This window comes from Pongo abelii, chromosome 19, assembly GCF_028885655.2.
Source record: "Pongo abelii isolate AG06213 chromosome 19, NHGRI_mPonAbe1-v2.0_pri, whole genome shotgun sequence".
NCBI classification, from domain to species: Eukaryota; Metazoa; Chordata; class Mammalia; order Primates; family Hominidae; genus Pongo; species Pongo abelii.
The window spans coordinates 90,367,637-90,389,776 of NC_072004.2; the positions used below are offsets into that span (position 1 = coordinate 90,367,637).

Below are 22,140 nucleotides of genomic sequence, written 5' to 3' on the forward strand. Positions count from 1 at the left end.
TGCCTGGGGAGGCCCCATGGCCTCTGCTGTGGGCTCTTTGGGTGGCAACAGCCCAGGGGCCCAAACCCTAGGTGACAGGGTCTGATCCTGCTTTCCCACCCAAGAAAATAACAAATGCTGGTTCCCAGTCATGCCCTGGGGGCCCTCTGAGGTGCAGAGTCCCCAGCTCCCCTGAAGACAAGAGCCACAGCTGGCCCCTTGCCTCAACCAGAGTCAGAATGTGGAGCAGAAGGTTTTATTGTAAAGAGGCCGATTGTACAGAGCAAAGATTGTTCTGACACAGGGGGCTGGGGGGTGAGACCCAGAGGCCAGAGCTGGGGGAAGGATGAGGGGTGGCATCGCCCCATCCAGGCAGTGGGCAGGGCAGGGAGGACTAAATGGCAGCCTCCCAGTTCCCTTCCCTGCCCCTCATTACTGGGTAAGAGGAAGCCAGGCTATTTCCACGGACCCAGGAGAATACAGCAGGAGACCCTCACCACCACACACCATGCCCCAAGGATACGGGAGGTGCCCCAGTCTGGCTTTTGCAGTCGGCCAGCTCGCAGCCTCCTCGAGGAGCAGCCTGGCCACACCTTTTTCCCCTGGAGCCTGGAACAGCTGGCTTTGGGTTAGGAGGCTGGAAGCACCCCCTTACCCTGCCCAGGCACCTCAAGGGACAGCCCGTGGTTCCCTCGTCAAACCCCTTAGGGCACAGTGACCCAGTGGCTTCTGCCTCTGGGGCTGGGTAGCACAGGAGTGGGTGGGCACTGAGGGGACAGCACTGAGCCAGGTCTTAAAGGGGAAGTCCGAGTGTTGGGGGCAGTGGTCTCTGGTGGGGGCGTAGCCCCGGAGATGGGGCTCCTGTGAGTCCAGCGTAGGGTTTGAGGGGGATCCGAGCCGGTCCACATTGTCCTGGCCACGGGGGTCTCTAAGGCCTGACACTCAGGGCCACTATGCCTATTCCAGGACCTGATCGTGGTAATTTAAAGCTCAGAATGGTGGATGGGGGAAGCCTCAGGGACCAGGGCCCTGCCTTCCCCTAGACTGAGCCCCTCGCTGGCTTCATCCTCACACCCGCTGTATCTCAAACAGCTTCACGTCAGTGTCATACCAGACAGGGGGGTCCACATTCCTGTGGAGGAAATGGGGGGTTACCCAGGTGCTGGGGCACCTTGCAGACAAGGCACCAGGAGGAGCTGGGCGGCAGGAATGGCCAAGCCAACCCTTTCCATCCCAATGTCCCACCCTGGGCAGCAGGTGCCACACTCAACCAGGCAAGGCCGCCTTAGTTGACTGTCTTGACATGAAGTCTACCATGGATGGTGGGGCCCAGAGCTGAGGTCCCTGTTGAGCCCTGCTGGGCAGGCTCTCAGGCGGACACCACCCCACCCCCCGGGGCCCACCTCAGATAGATGACGCCCCACATGTAGGTGCGGAACCACATGGCAGTGCCCGAGTTGGCCTGGTACTTGCGGATGAGGATGGGGTGGGGCACGGGCAGCAGCCCCACCAGGGTGCCATGCTGCAGGAACCGCAGGATCTCAGACTCATCCGTCAGGCCCCTGCAGGGAGAGGGGTGTCTCCAGCACACTCACGTGGTCCAGGGAAGCACGGGGCTCACCCTGGCCCCCCAAGACCCCTGTTTCCCATCACACGCCTACTTAAGCCTAGGCTGGCCCCATGCAGAGCCCACCTGCCCACACCCCCGGCCCCGCCCACAACCCCCGGCCCTGCCAGCGCCCGACTCACTTGTCGATGCAGATCTTCTCCACCTGCGGAACCAGCACCTGCAGCAGCCTCATGATGGTCTGCAGCGGCAGCTTTGACTTCCAGGAGAGGACCTGGTGAGGGACGGGGTTCCCGGGGCTGAGAAAGCAGCCCCCAGAGGCTGCAGGGCAAGCCTGACCCTGACCCAGAACCACAGGCTCCCCAAGGCAGAAAGTACCCCTGCTCCCTGCAGCACGAGCCTGGCACCAAGCAGGACTCAGGAACAGTTAATCCTTATTGATGGCAAGCGCCATGGCCCCGCGTTAAGCCAGGGCTGTGCCACGTGCCTCTCGGGAGACTGTCGCCTTTAGCCCTCACAACAGCATGGTTAGGCAGGGATGGTAATTATCCCTGTCCCAGAGCAACTGGCGTGATCTCAGGAGACACAGGGCGTGGGGATGAGATTCAGGAGAGGAAGTCGGAAAGAGTGATTTATTAAGGAAGAGAGCACTGTGGGCACCTGGAGCTTAATCCGGCTGGGGACTCTGGCAATAGTGTAGACAGAGGAAGCAACCGAGCCAGAGAGGCTGAACACGTGGGATGTCACCAGCCGGAAGGACCGACCCAGAGTCAGGCTTCTATGCTAGGGTCCTTTGATTCGGACACATTGCCGTCTTCACTGAGCTTCCCTGGGCCAGGGAGCCCCAACCCAGCTCCCGCCCCAGTACCATCTGTCCAAACCCCAGCCCCCGCTCGCCTGGCACAGGGTCCCTCACCCACTCTGGCGTTGGGCTCCACTGCCCACTGGCTGATGAGCTGGACGGTCGCCGCTGCTCCCTCCATGTCTGGCTGGGCTCCTGGCCCCCAGAAAGGAACAGGGGTGAGGGATGGCGGGGGTGGGTGAGGGGTGGAGTGGGGGGCAATGAGCCCTCTCCACTGGCAGCTGGAAATCCCACAAAGGGGAAGGCCCAGCCCAGCAGCCTTTGCCCCAGGCCCTAGGCCCAGCCCAACCTAGTGACAGGTTTAAGGCCAGCGGCTGACAGGGCAGGCCGGGTAAAGGCCAGCTCAGATAAGGGGGAGGGATGAGAAGTCTGAAGGCCAAGGGCTTCGCCGGGACCAGTAAACAAGGGAGGGGTCTGTGAAAGGCCCCCACCCCCAAGGAAGTCAGCAGCACTGACCTTAATGCCCTGGGCACTGGGTACCTGCCCCTCTGCTGCAGGTGACCCCAGAGTGCCCCAGCCCAGCCCCCACTGCAGAGGCCAGGGAGGAAGGGAAGGGCCAGCCACGCCTGGCTCCACGAGTCCCCGTCACCCACCCCCTTGGCTGGGCTGCCATCCTCCGAGCTCTGCTGGGGCTCAGGCTCCAGGGACCGCAAGGTGCCATCCTCTGACACCTGGGACTTCTCAGTCAGCTTGTCAATGCCTGGGCAGGGCACAGGTGGGAGTGAGGACCCCCTGCCACAGTGTCCCTTCTAGCCCTTCCTCCACCCACCTTATTTTTTATTTTTATTTGTTTTACTCCTGCTTCCCTCTGGAACCTCCACCGGCTCTAGAGGCAGTGTCTGATCACTGCAACGCCCTCTCCTATGCCCATGCCTCCAGAGTCTACACCCGCCCTGAGGCTCTGCCCCCAACACCAAGCTACACATGCTAAGCCCACCCAGTACCCTCCCCCATCCCTGTGCCCATGCCTCCAGAGTCTACACTCGCCCTGAGGCTCTGCCCCCAACACCAAGCTACACATGCTAAGCCCACCCAGTACCCTCCCCCTATCCCTGTTGCCCAGCCCCATCCCCTCGGCTTCCATACATAAGCCATGCTCTTTGCCGGAGATGGGGATGACACCCCGAGACCATGTCCCTCCCCCAGCCACACCAGTATCCACACTCCTGTCCCATCCACTAGCACCAGACCTGGAGTAGCCACCAGGCTGGTCTTGAGGGTGCCTGGCTCTGCAGGGGCAGCGGGGCGGGAGCCCTCCATGGAGGTGCCCTCCTGGGAGCCGGTACGAGACAAGGGCTCGGGTGTCCGCCGGCGCCGTTGCAGGGCCTTGTGAATGGTGGGCGGGTCCGTGGGCAGGTTGGCCAGCTGGTGGAAGACGCTGCGCTTGCGGATGATGGCGTAGACCAGGTTGGAGTTGCCTGTGGGCAGGGAGCATGCCTCGCCTCAGGGAGGCCCCCTCCAGCTCCCCCCGTCCAATCTGGGTGGGCTTCCTGGAAGGGGGAATTTGGAGGACAGGAGGGTGTCTGCCCAAGGGGTTGGAGATGGTACAGGGAGCCCAAGAGAGGGTGCTGGGGCAGGGCTGGCACTGGCTGTGTGCCCACTATGGCTATCCCAGAATGTCAGGCCTGAGCACCTCACAACACCCCCGCCCCAGTGCCTTCCAGTTCCCTCCACAACCGAGCACTAAACGGCTAACACCTGGCAAAAAGGGCAGGCCCCAGCATGGCAGCGTCCACGTCAGGCCAGCTGTTAAATATTCTGACTCTCCCCACCACCAAGCAAGGTGGCCAGGAGAAGTCACAGAGGATCCGTCCATCCCCCAACACTGACTTCTCCCGGCTTTCAGGCCCCAGTCCCCATCTCTGGTCCTACCTCATGCCATACTCTTCACTTTCAGTTCCACATCCCACCCCAGGGCCTTTACACGTGCTGTCTCTTGCCCCACCTTACCCCTATTTCTCCCTCAGAGATCACTGCAAATTTTTCCAACTTTGGAAATAGCAATAATAAAAACTGATCATTTTTAAGTTGCCAGGCACTGTGCTAAGTGCCTTCTGGGGGTTATTTTGCCCAATCTTCCCAACACCTTCTGAGACCGGGACCCTTAGAACCATTGTTATGAGCACCTTACAGATGAGGGAACTGAGGCTCGGAGAGGTCAGGTGACATGCCCCAGTCACAGGGCTAACGAGTGGCAAGGCTTGAAGTGACAGCAGGCAGCTGGGTGTCTGTGACACTGGGCAGACGGGCTGCTAAGATACCCATCAGGGTCTTACTACTCTTTACTTCCCTTTTATCACATTTCAGGTCAGATGTGGCGGATCATGCCTGTTATCCAAGCACTTTGGGAGGCCGAGGCAGGCAGATTGCTTGTCTCTACTAAAAATACAAAAAATTAGCTAGGTATGGTGGGGGGCGGGGCGCCTGTAATCCCAGCTACTTGGGAGGCTGAGGCAGGAGAATCTCATGAACCTGGGAGATGGAGATTGCAGTGAGCCAAGATCACGCCACTGCACTCCAGCCTGGGCGACAGAGTGAGACGCCATCGGAAAAAAAAAATCAGATGCCCATCATCTGTTTGAAGCCTCCTTCCCCGCCTCCATCCCCAGCTGTGAGCTCCACAGGGCAAGAAGCAAAGATTTGTTCCCCACTGTATCCCCTGTACCCAGGTACACTGTAGATGCTCAATAAATGTACACTGAATGAATGAACTGGGGGCAGAAGGCAAGCAGGCCAGCACCTCCCAGAGGCCACCTCCTGGGCTGTGCCCTCCTTACATAGGAAGGAGGCCCACTGGCCACCCTGATCACCAGGGCCTCAGGCTGGTGCCTCACCATCAAACTGGTACTGGATGATGTTGTTGAAGACCTCCAGGAGGAAGAAGACCAGGTGGTGGTTCTGGGCAGCAGAGAAGAGGAACCAGGTGGTGGAGAAGGCCTCCAGCAGGTGCAGCAACTTGTTGGCGGTCACCATGGACAGGCTCTTGAGGTAGGGGGACACTGTAGGGGAGGGGTCAGCTCACTCCTGGGCCCCCCACCCAAGCCATCCCTGCACATCCTGGGCCGGGGGTGGAACAACAGGCTCCTGCTCCCAATCCCTCCCTGCCCCCTGCAGAGCCAAGACAACCAAGGCCCTAAGAGGCTGAGTCTACACTGGCCATACTGTGTGCAGAGTCCTGGGAGGCAGTTAGGCCCCACCCTCACCCCTCGACCATGAAGACAGCTGTCCTGCTTACAAAGCCATACACATCCCACCCATGCCAGTCCCCCCGCAATACCACGAGGGAGGCAGGACACAGACAAGATCATCCCCATTTTACAGATAGGGAAACTGAGGCTCAGAGAAGGTCGTAAACTTGGCCAAAGTTCCCCAGTAATGAAATGATCAGGCAGGGATACAAACTCGAGACTTTAAATCTTTCTAGAATGTCAAGCTGCCATGTCACTAGAAATGTATTTTGGGGCCCAACCCTGGGGGCACGCCCAGCCTGAAGTTCCATGCTGATCTGAACACTTCCTTGTCTTGTGTCATTTTCCCTCACTAGGGTGAGGGCTCCACAGGGCAGGGACCGGGGCTGTCTTGGTCACAAATGTGTTCTCGGAACCAGCTCAGTTAAGATTTGTGAGATGCAGCCAGAGAGTGAACCAGGAGGGGAAGGGACACTCCTGGCCCCAAAGCTCACAGCCCAGCTAGAGGCCTCTACCACCCCACACTACCCACCCTGCAGTCTAAACCAGACCACAGACAGGCCAGCCACCCCTAGCCACGACCATCCTCTCCAAAAGATGTTCACACTGAAGGCATTTTGCCCCAGCCCATGGCCACCTGCCTTGCTGGGTCCTGAACCCCAAGGAGCCTGGATCCTTCTGCTTCCTCTCCCCACCAGCTGTGTGCAGTCCTTGCTGGGTGGGGGTAGGGGCTGGACGGGGAGGACAAAGGCAGAAAGCATAGGGCTTCCACATCCCCATACTATGTGACTCCAAATGTCCAAACCTGCACTGCCCAACACAGTGGACATCAGCCACATGTGGCCATTTCGTGCTTGAAACACAGCTAGTCCTAACACATGTGCTGCACATATGAAACACACAAGAGACCAGACACAGTGGCTCAGCCTATATAATCCCAGCACTTCGGGAGGCTGAGGCAGGAGGATTGTTTGAGCTCAGGAGTTCAAGATGAGCCTGGGAAACATAGTGAGATCCCATCACTATAATTAGAAATAAAATGAAATATGGCCGGGTGTTGTGGTTCACACCTGTAACCCCAGCGCTTTGGGAGGCCAAGGCAGGCAGATTGCTTGAGGCCAGGACTTCAAGACCAGCCTGGTCAACATGGCAAAACCCTGTCTCTATTAAAAATACAAAAAAAAAAAAAAAATTAGCCAGTTGTGGTGGCACACGCTGTGATCCCAGCTACTTGGGAGGCCGAGGCATGAGAATCACTTGAACCTGTGAGGTTGCAGTGAATGGAGATTGTGCCACTGCACTCCAGCCTGGGCAACAGAGAGTGAGACTCTGTCTTAAAAATAAAAAATAAAATAAAATAAAATAAATAAAGTAAAAATGTTATCGGACTACCAATGCCTCCCATAAACTGGGTTAAACTCCTTCAGATGTCAAAAAAAATTGTTAAAATTAAAAAAAAAAAAGCCAGATGCAGTGGCTCATGCCTGTAATCCCAGCACTTTGGGAGGCTGAGGTGAGCATATCATCTGAGGTCAGGAGTTCGAGACCAGCCTGGACAACAATGGCAAAACCCCGTCTCTACTAAAGATACAAAAATTAGCCAGGTGTGGTGGCAGACGCCTGTAATCCCACCTACTCAGGAGGCTGAGGCATGAGAATTGCTTGAACCCAAGAGGCAGAGGTTGCAGTGAGCTGAGATGGTGCCACTGCACTCCAGCCTGGGCGACAAGACTGAGTGTGAGAAGGGAATATTAAATATCTCATTAGTAATTTTCATATCAGCTACATGTTGAGATGATGATAGATAAAACATATTATTAAATTGTCGTCACCCTTTTTTTTTAATGTGGCCACTATGAAGGGTACACAAGTTTGCGTTCTTTCTGTGAGCTGGAAGGGCTTGAAACCTGGAGCAGGTGGCAGGTTGGCCTGTGGCCTGACACCACCTGGTGGTGAGTGCGGGGAGTGCAAGCTCCGGGCCCCTACCGTTGACCACGATGGTGAGCAGGCAGTCGAATAGGGGCTGCAGCCGCTGGTGCCCGCTGGTGATGATCTTGTGGAACACCTGCGCCAGGAGGGACAGGGGCGCCGTGGGGTCCCCGCTGCCTCCAGACTCAGCCAAGAGGACACCGCCCCTGCACCTCCTGGGCCCGGCCGCACAAGCCCCCTCACCACAATGAGCAGGTCGGCGTGGGTCCCGGTGAAGACTGGGATGTCCATGGGCACGCGGATCGAGTAGGGCTTGTTCAGCCGCACCCCGAAGTTCCGCTCCCCGCTCAGAAGCAGCAAGATGAAGACGCCTATGTGCATCAGGCCCACCCGAGCTGCGGCAGGTGGCGTGGGAGGGGTCACTCGGGTGGGAGGGGGAAGGAGGGGCCCAGGCAGGGACCATTTTGGGGGCCTCTCTCCTGGGAGGTCAGAGTGCCAGGCCTGAGCTCCTGGGAGGCAGGGCAGATGGCCAGCCCTCCACCTCGCCGCCAGGAAAGCCCCCAGCATCCCACCCCACCCTGGTCTTACACTGATCGGCCCGGGCATCGTTGAGGAAGAAGAGGATGGGGACAAGGATGTCTAGGACGTCGCTGCTCTTCAGCACGAAGAAGAGGAATTTCTAGGGGTGCGGGGAGGGGTCAAGTGGGCTGAGTTCGAGGGAGGGGCAGCTCTGCCCCACCCCCCTCAGTCTGACACTGTCCCTGCCCCCAGGCTATTGGGGCAGCTGCTCTCCATCTCCCTGCAGGGCCCCTCGAGGCTGGCCCACCTTGTTGAAGTCACAGAGCTTCCAGAAGAGAACTAGCAGCTCCTGGTGGAACTGGATCTTCTTGGTGGAGTTAGGCAGGTAGGTCTGGAGCAGGGGGTTGGACAGCAGCCGGGCTATACCCTTGAGGATGAACTGGAAGTCCTGGGGGCGAGGGCAGAGCAGGGGGCCTGTCCAGCCCAATCCCTGCAGCTCCAGCTTCCCAGCCCAGGCCCGCAACAAATGCCCCCTCCATCCCCCAGAGCCAGATCCCACCTCCAGAGCCAGAGGGCCCAGATGCTATCATCCATAGCGTCCTGGGGCGACGCCTCAGGAAGCGGAGTCCCTCATAGGTATGGACAGCCCTGGCCCCTCCACCAGACTGCAGACTCTCTGTCCTTGGGCTGTGAGCCCCTTGAGCAAGGCTGCTGCTGCTCTCAGTGAACTCCCACACATGCACACCCTCAGCCTCATCCCTGCCCACCTTGGACTCATGGTTGACAGGTTCCATCCTTCTACCCCTCCCCAAAATACTCCCCCATCACCCCCATCACACTCGAGAAGCATTCCACTGTTCTGTCATTTACTGAGGTCTGCCACCAGCTGGGGTGAGAAGGCAGCTAGGGTCCTGTGTTTTAGCTGCAGAAGTTAGAACTCTGGGAGTTCAAGCACCTTCCCAAGATCACAAGACACATGAACTGGGACTGCCTGGCCTGAAGCCCTTGTCCACTGTCATTCCCCTGTCTCCCCACCACCTCTGAAATGACATCAGCCACCTCCTCCCAGAAGCCTTCCCAGTTACCTCTACCCAGGTGAGGCCATCAGCCCCTCCTGCATCTTGAAACCCTCACAGTCCTGCCACTATTTCACCTGGGGTGGCCCCAGCCCACAGAGAGCATGGTTCCTTCATGGAGGGGTCAGGATCCCCCATATCCCTGTCTCACTGTGGGGACTGGACTTGCCTCCTCACGATGGATGCGGGACAAGTAGTTCACAAACAGGTTCTCAGGGCCTGGAGGCTGCCAAGAGGAGAAGCCCCTGGTGAGCAGGCATCCTCCCCACAACCCGTGGCCCCGGCAGCTGTCCCTTCCATACTCCCATCCTTACATCGGCATCATCCATGGCGGTGCCAGTGGTGGTGCCGTCCACAGTGGGGCTGGCACTGCTGGCGCTGTCGTGGTCCAAAGTGACAATGAGCACCTGGGCAGCCTCCTCCACCAGGGGTTCCCGGTAGTCAGAGAAGAGCAGGTGGTTGTAGGGGATCCCGTAGCCCACAGGGTCATAGGCACACACGGTGTTGAGGAGGGAGGTGAACAGGGGCAGGGCATGTCTGCAGCAGGAGAGGGGACAAGGCTGCAGAGGCTCCACTGGGGCCCAGCCCCCTGGCCACACCTCTCTGGCCACATGGGAAGGTCAGCCTCATTCAAGAAGCATTTTAGCACCACACCAGGGAGTGGCTTGGAAAGAGTGGGTGGGGGAAGCCCAGAGCCATGATTAGGACACATTCATACCCCTTAGGGTCTTAAGGGGCAGACACCCTCCCTCGGGGCCTCAGAGATGGGATTGGAGGCCCGTGGAGAAGGTGGGCTTACCCTCAGGGAGCAGAGCCCAGGCTCAGCCAACCAGCTCCCAGGCCACAGAATGACTCCACTCAGACTCAAGAGATGTCAGGGTTCAAGCTGCTCATCTTACAGATGAGGAAGCTGAGACCCAGAGAGGTTAAGTGAGGGACAAAGGGTGGCAGTTTGCCTGATAAGGCTGGTGAGAAAGAAAACTGTGGCCAGCCTCTGACAGTGGCTGGTGGAGGGGGTCGCCTGGCTCCCTTCTCTTCTGGAGTAGGGTGGAAGGTTGAACAGAAGGCTAGGAAACCTGAAGAATAAGGCGTGTCATGTAGGGACCAGAGTCTGGAAGGCGGAGGTCGACCGCCACCTGCCGGGCACAGACCCTATGCGGCCAACACAGCTCCCAGTGGGAGCTACCTGCTCAAATACTCAACCCTGCCACGTGGCATGTGGGACACCCTCCCCCGCCCCGTGCTCACGTGTCCCCCACAGTCCATGAGTGCTCCATGTGGGCTGGGCCTCCCTGCCCTTCGGGGTATTTGTCACACACACCCCCACCTGGTCGCTAAGCTGCAGGGTCCCACACAGCAGCCTCAAGCCACAAGGAGCTGTCGAGCCCTTGGAATGTGGGTGATCGGAACCGAGACCTGCTATAAGTGCAAAATACACACTGGATTTTGAAAACTTAGCATGAAAAGGGGGATGTCAAACAGCTCAATAACGTTGTATACTGATTCCATGTTAAATGCTAAAGTTTGGGGTATATCGGGTTATATGAAATATATTATTAATTAATTGTATTTGTTTATTTATTTTTTGAAACGGAGTCTCACTCTGTCACCCAGGCTGGAGCGCAGTGGCGCGATCTCGGCTCACTGCAACCTCCGCCTCCCGGGTTCAAGCGATTCTCGTGCCTCAGCCTCCCAAGTAGCTGGGATTACAGGCACCCGCCACCAAGCCTGGCTAATTTTTGTATTTTTAGTAGAGACAGGGTTTCACCATGTTGGCCAGGCTGGTCTCGAACTCCTGACCTCAGGTGATCTGCCCACGTTGGCCTCCCAAAGTGCTGGGATTACAGGCGTGAGCCACCATGCCTGGCCCAATTTTACTGTTTAACTTTTTTAATTTTAAAATTGCACTCGTGGCTTGCATCCTATTTCTACTGGACAGGCGGCTCTTGATGGAGGACCCAGGCACGGAGCACTGAGGGGCTCCCAGATTCTGTCCTGTCCAGGACTCCAAGGACAGACTGAAGGGGCTGGTGTAAGATGTGGCTGGTAAGTTAAAGTTCATTACCACCAGGGGGCAGCACCTCCCCTCAAACGAGACCCAGGGCTGGCGAATGGCCTCAGCTCTGGGTTGCCTGGAGTAAGAGGGAAGAGAGCGGCAGAAAGGCCAAGGGCCCTCACCTGTTCTCCGTGGAACAAAAGAACTGAACCCATGGGTTGGTGCTGCCACTTTCCAGAGCCGGGGGCAGGTACATGGCCTCGGAGAAGCATGTCAGCAGCAGTTTCAGCAGCTCCATCCTTGACGGGGGAAGGGAGAGGGCACCTTAGGATCCCAGTACCGTCTTGGAGGTGCTGCCCACCCAGCCCAGCGCCCCAGCCCAGGTCCATGGGAGGAAGTGACCCCCGTTGACCCCTGTAAGGCCAAGGTTGGGTCAGAGGTGAGGACAGTCTTCTGGAGAGACCCCATGGGCTCTCTCTGAGCTGTGTGGGGGCCCGGCCCGGGGTCCAGCTGCATTGAGGGCTCTGGGCCTGGGCGAAGCTCACCGGTTCATATCGTGGATGTAGTTAGGCTGGGGGGAGTGAGCGAAGCCCACACCAGCCTCCCAGATGTATTCACAGCTGTCCAGGGAGTGGACGTCCTCCGCCGAGTCCTGGGGACAGGGCCAGGAAGAAGCCGGGTTAGGGGGTCGAGAGGTGAAGAGCAGCCTGGATCAGAACCTGGCCACCTCGAGCCTCGCACAGTCCCATGGGGCAGAGACCGCCAGTTCTCCTAAAGACAGGTCCTCAAAATGGCCCGGCCCTCATGCACAAGAGCAGGAGTGAATATTCTTAGGCCTCTTGAAAGCTCATTTTTCTTCCATCTCACACTGGTTCTTTCACTTGCTCAGTCCAGTTTGGGACAGGGAGAGAGGGAGGGAGGGGCAGGGGGTTGGGTGCCCCGGGTTTGGGGGTGGGCAGAGAACACTCAAGGTGAAGCCCATGCCACCACAGGAAGCAAGAGGGCCAGGCCTCCTGTGTCCGAGCCCCGTACCCCTGGGCAGGCAAAGACAATGGGTGTCTGTGCCCAGCCATCCGAAGGCAGCGGGCAGGGCCAGCCCCAGCTGGCTTCCCTCAGCTGTACCAGCTGCCACCCAGGCCTACACGTGCCAGGCAGCTCAGCTCTCCTGGAGCCCCCCCGGCCCCCAATGCAATCCGCCCAAGGGAACTTCAACTGGCCCGGCCCCAACCCAGGACCAGAGCCTACTCAGCCTGGGGGTGGGGGGCTGGGGGACACTCACCACAGTGCTCCTCCGGTGGCTCTGAACCGTGAAGTCCGGGCAGAAGAGCAGGTCAGCAATGGCCAGGAGCAGGGACTCGGCCAGGGGCCTGGCATTCTCATCATCCTCTTCTCCCTGCTGGGGACACAGCACCCACAGGCTGCCTCAGTGATAGCTGGCCAGGAAGAGGTGGCCCAGGGCTTGGGGAGCGGTGGAGGACAGGGGCTGAGCCCAGGCGGGCACCCATGGGCAGAGGAATGAAGGGATAGGAAGTGGACTCCTGGTTGCCCCAAACCTCCCAAGGCAGAAGTGGGACAGAGCAGGGAGCCGGGCCGGGAACAGCGAGGGAATCTCCCCTACTGACTGGAGGGGGCCGGGTGGTGACCCCCAACATCAAGAGTCTCAGCCCTGCTAGGAATCGCTGTGTTGCATCCCTCGGCACCTCACCTGGACATAAACCCAGGGCAGGTGGTGTGGGGGACAGAGGACAGTATGGTCCCTCTCCGGCCCTCAGAGGGCCCAGCTCCTCTGCCTCCACCTCTGCCCAGCGACCCCTGGCTCTCAGCTTCTCTCCACACCCTACTTCCTCTGGACTGTGGGCACAGAAACCCCCATGGGAGGGGAACTGAGGGCCCAAGGAGGTGGCGTTGAACACCATCCCTCAGCAGCACCCACCGGCCCCACCCCTGTATTTCCCAAATCCCAGAAGAGGCTTGGAGGAGCATGGCCGGCCCTAAAGGGCGTTCTCCCTGTGACGCCAACTCTGCCTCCCACCCAGCCCTGGCCAGGCCCACAGACCCCTCCTCGCCCTGCCCCGGGCACTGTGGACCAGAAGAAGCCCCTCCAGTCAGGGTCCTCAAAGATGTAGGGGAGCACGCGGGTGAGCAGCCGGCTGCAGTTCAGGACGATCTGCTTCTCCTTCTCCGAGTGGCAGCCACTCTCGGCTCCCTGCACCAGCTTCTCAACGGCCTGTGGGGGCAGGCAGGAGCAGAGGGGCAGGCTGGAAGGTGGGGAGAGGACCCTGGCACTTGGGGTCAGGGTGGGCACCCAGGCTGCAGAGGAGAGACAGTGGGGGCACAGGCAGAGGAGCCACCTGGAGTTGGGGTCGGCCAGCCTGGGGGGACTGGGACACAGGCCAGAGCAGCTTGGAGCATCAGGACAGCCAGGGCCCAGCTAGCCACTGGATGGCTGAGGCCTTGCTAAGTGAGTCTCCCAGCCTCTGTTTCCCTATCTGTAAACTGGCGACACTGGCAGTACCCACCCCACAGAGGGAGCTAAATGAACTGATCTGTGGAAGGTGCTCAGTTAGATGTGGCCTGGAGGACTCCTCCATAAATGGCGGCTGCCATGGTCCCTCCGCCCAGCGAGGAGAACCAGAGAGAGAGAAGTGGAAGAGCTGAGTGAGGCCACAGTGCTGCCTGCCCCTGTGGGGCGGGAGGCCCTGGATGTGCCTGCCTTCTCCTGCTGTGGGCTGGGAGGGTGGAAGAGTGGCAGCGAGGGACTGGGCAGCCCTCACCTTGTAGCACAGGGTGGCCAAGTTGGAGGGTGACTCTTCCCGCACGGCCCGGATCTCTGCTGCCGGCACCAGTGCAAACACATCCTGCACCGAGGTGGCTGTGTCGGCCCAGAACTGGTCCCAAAAGGCATCATCGGTGGCTTCCACGGGCTGTGGGGGGACCAAGGGTCCAGAGTTACACAACTCCTGGCCAGAGGGCCCACAGTTTGCCCAACTTGTGGCCAGGAGAGACCCTGAGAGGGAAGCCAGAGTCTCCCTACCTGCTGGGGTCCCAGAGCCTTCCCACATGGGTGGGGGACATCCTTCAGCCACCACAACCCCTGGACAGCACAGTCAGGCTGGAGACACCAGGCATGTATGGTCAGGGGTCAGCTAGGCACAGAGTCAGCCAAAGCCCAACGCCACCCCTGAGGAGGTGTGTGATCCTGGTTAAGTCACCATCCTCCCCTGGCAAAGCAGGCTGACCTCCCCACCTGGGCACAGCCCCAGGCCACACCATTAGGTCAAATGCCCAGGATCCAGGTCAAGACCGTGCCATCTCTCCATGGGAAGAAGACAAAGGTGACTTGTACTCTGTTTCCAGTCACCCAGGATGCCCACCACAGGCCTCCAGCCTCTGCCCTTCACAGCACACCCAAAACAGCTGGCACATCTGGTGAATTCACCTCTGTGGCTCTCTGACCCCAATATGCCCCTCTCAGCACCCACCTCCAGCGCTGCCGCTCAGGCTGTCCTCGCCAGGGCTCCCAACTTCAAATCCACCTCCTTCAACCCTGCCTCTATGCTGCTGCCAACCCATGCACCAAGGTGGCATCCTGCATGCACCACAGCACCGCTGCCACAGGCACTGCTTCCTCACCCAGAGCCCTTCAGGACCTCCCCACTGCCTGCTGGGACAAGTCCAAACCTCAGCCCAGCACTCAGCCAAGATCTCACAGAAACATGCCTTACACGGCCGAGCGCAGTGGCTCATGCCTGTAATCCCAGCACTTTGGGAGGCCGAGGCAGGCATATCACGAGGTCAGGAGATCGAGACCATCCTGGCTAACACGGGGAAACCCCATCTCTACCAAAAACACAAAAAAAATAGCCGGGCTTGGTGGCAGGCACCTGTAGTCCCCAGCTACTCGGGAGGCTGAGGCAAGAGAATGGCGTGAACCCAGGAGGCAGAGCTTGCAGTGAGCCGAGATCTCGCCACTGCACTCCAGCCTGGGCGACAGAGAGGGACTCCGTCTCAAAAAAAAAAAAGAAAAGAAACATGCCTTACACATGTGCACACAGACACATGTGTACACACGTGTATGTCATACACACACATACCTGCATTTACTACTCCAGGACTCCACCCTGCCATCTCTTCTCTTTACCTTCACCCAAGCTGTTCTCTCTTCCCCCTTCCCCTTTTTCCCACAACAATGCATTCCAAAATCCATTCCCATGGAGGCAACAGGCCTTAAAAACACACATGCCCAGCCAGGCACAGTGGCTCATGCCTGTAATCCCAGCACTTTGGGAGGCTAAGGTGGGTGGATCACCTGATCAGGAGTTCGAAACCAGCCTGGCCAACATGGTGAAACCCTGTCTCTACTAAAAATACAAAAATTAGCCAGGCGTGGTGGCAGGCGCCTGTAATCCCAGCTACTCGGGAAGCTGAGGCTGGAGAATCACTTGAACCCAGGAGGCAGAGGTTGCAGTGAGCCAAGATCATGCCACTGCACTCCAGCCTGGGCAACAAGAGCAAAACCCCATCTCAAAAAAAAAAAGTACACAAGATATAAAACTTCCTCTAGGATGCTCACAATTCATGTTAAATTATACATGAATAAAAGACTAGAAGAGGCCGGATGAGGTGGCTCACGCCTGTAATCTCAACACTTTGGGAGGCTGAGGCGGGTGGATCATGAGGTCAGGAGTTCAAGACCAGCCTGGCCAAGATGGTGAAACCCCGTCTCTACTAAAAATACTAAAATTAGCTGGGCGTGGTGATGGGTGCCTGTAATCCCAGCTACTCAGGAGGCTGAGGCAGAGAATTGCTTGAACCCAGGAGGCGGAGGTCGCAGTGAGCTGAGATCGTGCCACTGCATTCCAGCCTGGGTGACACAGCGAGACTCTGTCTCAAAAAAAAAAAAAAAGACTAGAAGAAAATGAATCAGAATGTTAATAGCAACTCTCTCTCTGGGTGGTTTTATGTTTTTCTTTATGTTTTTCTGTAAGAGCACGTGTTACTATTTTTTTCCTTTTGAATGTTCATCTGTTAAGGGACCAGAGTGTCCAAGGCACGAGCACCTCCTCGGGCCCATCCCTTTACAGCTCCTTCTGAGTGTCACTTCCTGCAAGACACCTTCCTGCTTTCTCCAACACAGTTTTTTTCCTACAGCCAATAAAACCTGAGGTCCCTGCTACCACCACAAGTCTGCACTTCATACACATCACTCTTATCATCAGAAAAAAATATATATCTTATTAAAAAATCATTCTGGGGCCGGGCACGGTGGCTCATGCCTGTAATCCCAGCACTTTGGGAGGCCAAGGTGGGTGGATCACAAGGTCAGGAGTTTGAGACCAGCCTGGCCAATATGGTGAAACCCCTCTTTACTAAAAATACAAAAATTAGCCGGGCACGGTGGCACATGCCTGTAATCCCAGCTACTCCGGGAGGCTGAGGCAGGAGAATCACGTGAATCCAGGAGGCAGAGGTTGCAGTGAGCCAAGATCACACCACTGCACTCCAGCCTGGGTGACAGAGTGAGACTCCGTCTCAAAAAAATAAAAAATATAATAATAATAATGGCTGGGCACGGTGGCTCACACCTATAATCCCAACACTTTGGGAGGCTGAGGCAGATAGATTGCTTGAGCCCAGGAGTTTGAGACCAGCCTGAACAACATGGCGAAATACCATCTCTACAAAAAAAAAAATCAAAAAAAATTAGCTGGGCATGGTGGCACACACCTGTCATGTCAGCTACTTGCGAGGCTGAGGTGGGAGGACTGCCTAAGCCCAAGGAGGTTGAAGCTGCAGTGAACCAGGATCATACCACGGCACTCCAGCCTCGGTGACAAAGTGGCTCACACCTGTAATCCCAGCACTTTGGGAGGCTGAGGCAGGAGGATCACTTGAGCCTCGAAGTTGGAGACCAGCCTGAGTAACATAGTGAGACCCTATCTCTACCAAAAAAAAAAAAAAAGAAAAGAAAAAATTAGCCACGTGTAGTGGCACGCACCTGTAGTCCCAGCCACTCAGGAGGCTGAGGCAGGAAGATCGCTTGAGCCCAGGAGTTCAAGGCTGCAGTGAGCTATGATTGCGCCACCGTACTCCAGCGTGCATGACTGAGTGAGACCCTGTCTGTAAATATTTAATAATAATAATTCTGTTCTCTGAAGCTACTTCTTCTAAGAAGCCTCCCAGAGCCCCAGGCTTGCTTGCTCCCACCTGGGAACCTCCAGCCCCACCCCTGCCCCCACCCTGCGTAGTTCCTGCCTCCACAGTCTGGGTGCACGTGCCTCGAAGCCCCATCAGTCCCTGACCTTGCTGGTAAAGCATATGGCAGATATTCAGCCAACATTTGTTCCACTGAAGCTGCGCACAGTCCTGGGGACCCCTTCAGCCTGGCCACAGAGCAGGGCTGAGCACCTGTGGAACTCTCCAAACTCAGAGTTGGGGTCGCATGCCTCACCAAGGTCCAGGCATACCCCAGCCCACTCCCAGAGCAAACACCCCCACCCCACCCCAGGGAGCTGCAGGGTAACATGTGGCCATGACACTCAGTCCCAGAACTGGTAGAGCGAGTTCTTCACTGGGGGAGAGGAACAAAGGCTAAAGGAGGGCCCTGGGGCTGGGGTTTGCTGGCCCTTGGGCCCTCAGCCAGGACAGCCCTCTGGCACTCCCTGGAGTGCAGGGACATGGCACCCCAGTCTGGGTGGCCTGGGGCCAGGGTGGGGTAAGGAAGGACATCCCAGGAAACCCACAGAGCCATCTGGGAGTGCCTCTGGGAAGCCGCCATCCCTGACACTTTTCCCACCTCCCAGGTAGCTACTACCCCCTTCAGAGGGCAGAAACTAAGCACAAGCGGGCATGACCTCTGACCTAGTCCATCAGGCAGTGTCACCGGGGGACTAAATCCAAAATGAAGAAAGAGACTTAATAGCCCATTCTGGAAGCAGAGGAGAGATCCCAGCCATGACAGATCCCAGCCTTGAACTTGAGGAACGGGACTTTGCCTCCCTGTTTCCTCAGCTTGGGCCTCCTCTCCTGGTCCCACTGTGGCTTGGACATTTGGATTTGGTGACCACCTGCCCAGGCCAAGCTGATGCTAAAGGCATTAGTCAGGGTCACTGAGGCCCCTTAGGCTTCTAATGGGAGAAACATGGCTCAGCACCTGCCTCAATGACCCCAGTTGGCCTCCACCCAGCCCAAGGAAGCTTCTAATATCTGATCTTTTTTTTTTTTTTTTTTTTGAGACCGAGTCTTGCTCTGTGGCCCAGGCTGGAGTGCAGTGGTGCAATCTCAGCTCACTGCAAGCTCTGCCTCCCGGGTTCACGCCATTCTCCTGCCTCAGCCTCCTCAGTAGCTGGGATTACAGGCGCCTGCCACCAAGCCTGGCTAATTTTTTTGTATTTTTTAGTAGAGATGGAGTTTCACCATGTTAGCCAGGATGGTCTCGATCTCCTGACCTCTTGATCTACCCGCCTCAGCCTCCCAAAGTGCTGGGATTACAGTTGTGAGCCACCGCGCCCAGCCAATATCTGATCTTTGAAGGAAGTGTTTTTGCTGGAGGTAGGCAGGCCCCCTGCTGCTAGGGTCACAGAAACTGAGCTACCCTGGTAAAAAACCAGGTATTCTTCTCCCCTTATTCTTTTTCTTTTGTTTGTTTTTGAGTCAGGGTCTTGCTCCATTGCCCAGACTGGACTGCAGTGGCACAATCATAGCTCACCGTAACCTCGAACTCCTGGGCTCAAACAATCCTCCCATCTCAGCCTCCGAGTTGCTGATACGACAGGCGCACCCCACCCAGCCCAGCTAATTTTGTTTATTTTTTAGAGATAGGTTCTTGCTATGTTGACCAGGCTGGTCTCCAACTCCTGGGCTCAAGTGATCCTCCTGCCTCCACCTCCCAAAGTGCTGGGATTACAGCCATGAGCCACCATGCCTGGCCAAAATCAGAATTTTTTTTTTTTTTTTTTTTGAGGCAGAGTTTTGCTCTTGTTGCCCAAGCTAGAGGCATGATCTCAGCTCACCGCAACCTCCGCCTCCTGGGGTCAAGCGATTCTCCTGCCTCAGCCTCCCAAGTAGCTGGGAATACAGGCATGTGCCACCACGCCCGGCTAATTTTTGTATTTTTAGTAGAGACGGGGTTTCTCCATGTCGGTCAGGCTGGTCTCGAACTCCCAACCCCAGGTGATCCGCCCCCCTCAGCCTCCCAAAGTGCTGGGATTACAGGCATGAGCCACCACGCCCAGCCCAAAATCAGATATTCTTAACCCAGCTTTTCCAGGCCCCTGCTTAGACCAGATCCCCACTCAGACCTAGGGGAGCAGTTGTATCTTTTGACTCTCAGGGTGTGCAGGGGGAAAGTCCCCTAGTGCTCGAGCCTGCTAGGCCTGCTCTGGAGGACTGTGTCTCCACGCATTCCCATGCATATACATGTATACACATGTAAACATGCACCCGCCAGGTTCATCTGGCCTGCAGCAGAGAATTCCAAACAGGCAGGATCTGGGAGAGGGTTCCAGGTCTAGGAATGTCTCCCTCCAGAGCTCCACCTACTATAAGGAAGGGCCAGGAAACACAGCCAAAGCAGCTGGCTCTCAGGACCACGGTCAGGCCTGACCCAGGACTGGACCATGGGGCAGGAAGAAAACAGGATACAGGGCAGGAAGGCGAGGAAGGTGGAGCAGCAGGGACACAGGCCCAGACCACAGGAAAAGGTGCTGGTTCTGCCTGTCTACTGCCCAAGCCACACCCTGTAAGAGCCTGGAACCACATATCATCCCATGGACAAATGGCCTGAATCTCCTTGGGGACTCCAAGTGGTAAGGTGAGTGATGATCATCTGGGTTCTGATCCTCACACCCAAGCTACCCAAGTCAGGTCACTTACACAGAGTCCAAGGCTTCAGCCATGGAGGGCCTCTCCCCCCGGGCAGCCCAGGCCCCCGCCCGCCTACAGGACCCAGTGCTCTCCAGAAGGCTGGTCTGATCTCCAGCCTATCCAGGTTCTATTCCAAGCCTACTCAGTGTCCTCAGCTGGGAAACAGAACAGCACCATCTCAAGTGGCCCATCATAGGGCTGTAGGCAGGGAAAGACAGAGGGACACAGTATTTTGGGGAAAAGGCCTGAACAGGTAGGAATCTAGGCCACTCCAGAGCCTTTGGTACCCTGCTGAGCTGGCCCCACTGGCCTGGCAAAGGACCCCAGCTGCCAAGCCCACAGCGCAATCCAACAAGGTGTTTCTTCCCCAGGCAGGTAAACATGGGAGCCTCCCTTCCTCCCTGCCTCCCCGCTCCTCTCCCTGCAGCCCTACACTGAGGGGCTAGCCTACTTGCCACCTTCCCTGCCACCCACAGAACGAAAACGCCATCCTAAAAAAGCCAAGCTCCAGAACGACCCAGGAGCCGTGGGGAGTGGAGAAAAGTGCGGTCTGGTTTCTATCAAGAGCCTTTCAGCCGGGGTTGGACTCGCCAGAGGCCCTGGGCATTTGCTGCGCACTTGACCCTTCCAGGGTGGGAAAAGGGGTGAGGGAGCAAGGTCTGGCCCCTGGAGCTGTGACCAGCTGGCTGTGGGAGCTGGCTTCCTCGATCCCACTCTAACCTCCAGCAGCAAGAGAGAGCCCTGGAGAGCAGGAGGTGAGGGGCCAGGAAAGAGGAAGGTCCCAGATGGCAGCAGGTCCTGAGTCCCCTGAAAATGGGGGACCTGGGGAGTCAGGGCTGAGCATCTCTGTGGCCACGGTGCCCTGATTCAAAAAGCCGGGAGAGAAGCGGTGGGCAGAGAAGCAGCCTCGCTGGGGCCAGGTGGTATAAGGAGGTGGCCATTGGGCCACTTGTGGACTCACGGGAGAGTTATGAGCATGGACTACGCTGGAGGGTCCCTAGGCCCCTCACCAGCTGACTGAGGGCCATCCTGCAGGTCCCCATCCCTGAGCCAGAGAACAGAGCACACAGGCTAACAGCCTTTACCTCGCAGGGCCCGGGGGGAAGGCCCCTGGAGAGGTCCCCAGCTGGGAGGCTGTGCTCAGTAGGCCTGGGGACAGGGCCCCTCGCCAGGCTGCCTCGCTGCCCGCCACTCTTTGCGTGTTCCCAGGAAGACCTGGGCCTTCCCTGCCCACGGGCATCGACCAGGGCCCAGCGAGGCCGCTGCCGCGCACACCAGCTGTTTCTCCGACCCGGGCGGACGCCAGCCAGGCTTTGTTTGCATTGAGTCAACCGGGACTGTGCGTCCGGGACCCGCGGGCAATGAGGGGCGGGGAGGGGAGCGGACGGTGGATGGGTGGGTGGGGGCGGCGGAAGGCTGGAGATGCGAAGCTGGGGACGCCGCGGGGCGGGACAGGGGGCGGACAGCTGTGTCGCCGGCTCGGGGAGTAGGCACACGTCAGCCTAAGGTGGCAGCAGCGGCTTCGGGGAGAGGGGTGTTCCCAGGAGAGGAGGCTGAGGGTGGGGGACTAGAGCCAGGGGATGGAGCTTCCAGGTATAGGCCGCGGGGTCCCGTTCCGGCGCTGGCCTTGGCGTTACGCTCGGGGCCCGCCCGTACCCCCATCTCCCGGCGAGCCAAGTTCGCGTACCCCCGGCCCTGCCCAGCCCCCAGCCCGGCAGGTGGATGGGGAGGCCGGGGCCCCCGTGGCGCACCTGCGTCTTGGTGGTGAGCTGGATCACCGCCTTCCGGAAGTTCAGCTTGGAGTCGGTCGACCCCATGTCTCTGGAGCCCGCTCCGGCCCGGCCCCCGCCCCGACTCCAGCCCGGCTCAGGCTTCAGCTCCGGCTCCAGCTCCGCGGCCCCCGCGGCTCTCGCAGGAGACAAGCGGCGCGCCCCGCCCCCGGCCGCGTCGGCCCCGCCCCTCGTGGCCCCGCCCCGACAGGCCCCGCCCCCGCGTGGCTCCGCCTCCTGCACCTGCCGTGCCCGCCGCCGAAGACCCGCGGAGTCCGAGGTTCCAACCCAGCGCCGCCTCACGCCGGGTGCCCTCTCAGCTCCCACCCGGATCCTCGGCGCTCTTCCTTCTGCGTCGGAGCATTGTACCCGCCTCCGCTGCTGCCACGC

General features: G+C 58.2%; 1 protein-coding gene across 3 annotated transcripts; it reads right to left on the reverse strand.

Annotated features, from left to right (window-relative positions):
• Positions 1-219: 219 nt before the first annotated feature.
• On the reverse strand, positions 220-21,928 carry HID1 (HID1 domain containing). 3 transcript variants are annotated; one of them, XM_024235436.3, is made up of 19 exons: positions 21,733-21,928; positions 13,891-14,040; positions 13,173-13,343; positions 12,396-12,512; positions 11,662-11,768; positions 11,299-11,415; positions 9,435-9,657; positions 9,290-9,346; positions 8,352-8,492; positions 8,114-8,204; positions 7,769-7,920; positions 7,583-7,661; positions 5,243-5,407; positions 3,599-3,826; positions 3,002-3,108; positions 2,463-2,543; positions 1,729-1,820; positions 1,383-1,541; positions 220-1,111 (listed from the first exon to the last, which is right to left on the reverse strand). In XM_024235436.3, the coding sequence occupies exons 1-19, from the start codon at positions 21,796-21,798 to the stop codon at positions 1,048-1,050; spliced, it is 2,367 nt and encodes a 788-aa protein (XP_024091204.3). In that variant the 5' UTR covers positions 21,799-21,928; the 3' UTR covers positions 220-1,047. The 3 variants fall into 3 exon arrangements, with proteins under 3 accessions (XP_024091204.3, XP_024091205.3, XP_054391720.2); XM_024235437.3 differs by having other exon boundaries at positions 12,396-12,509; positions 21,733-21,915; XM_054535745.2 differs by lacking the exon at positions 13,173-13,343.
• Positions 21,929-22,140: the final 212 nt, after the last annotated feature.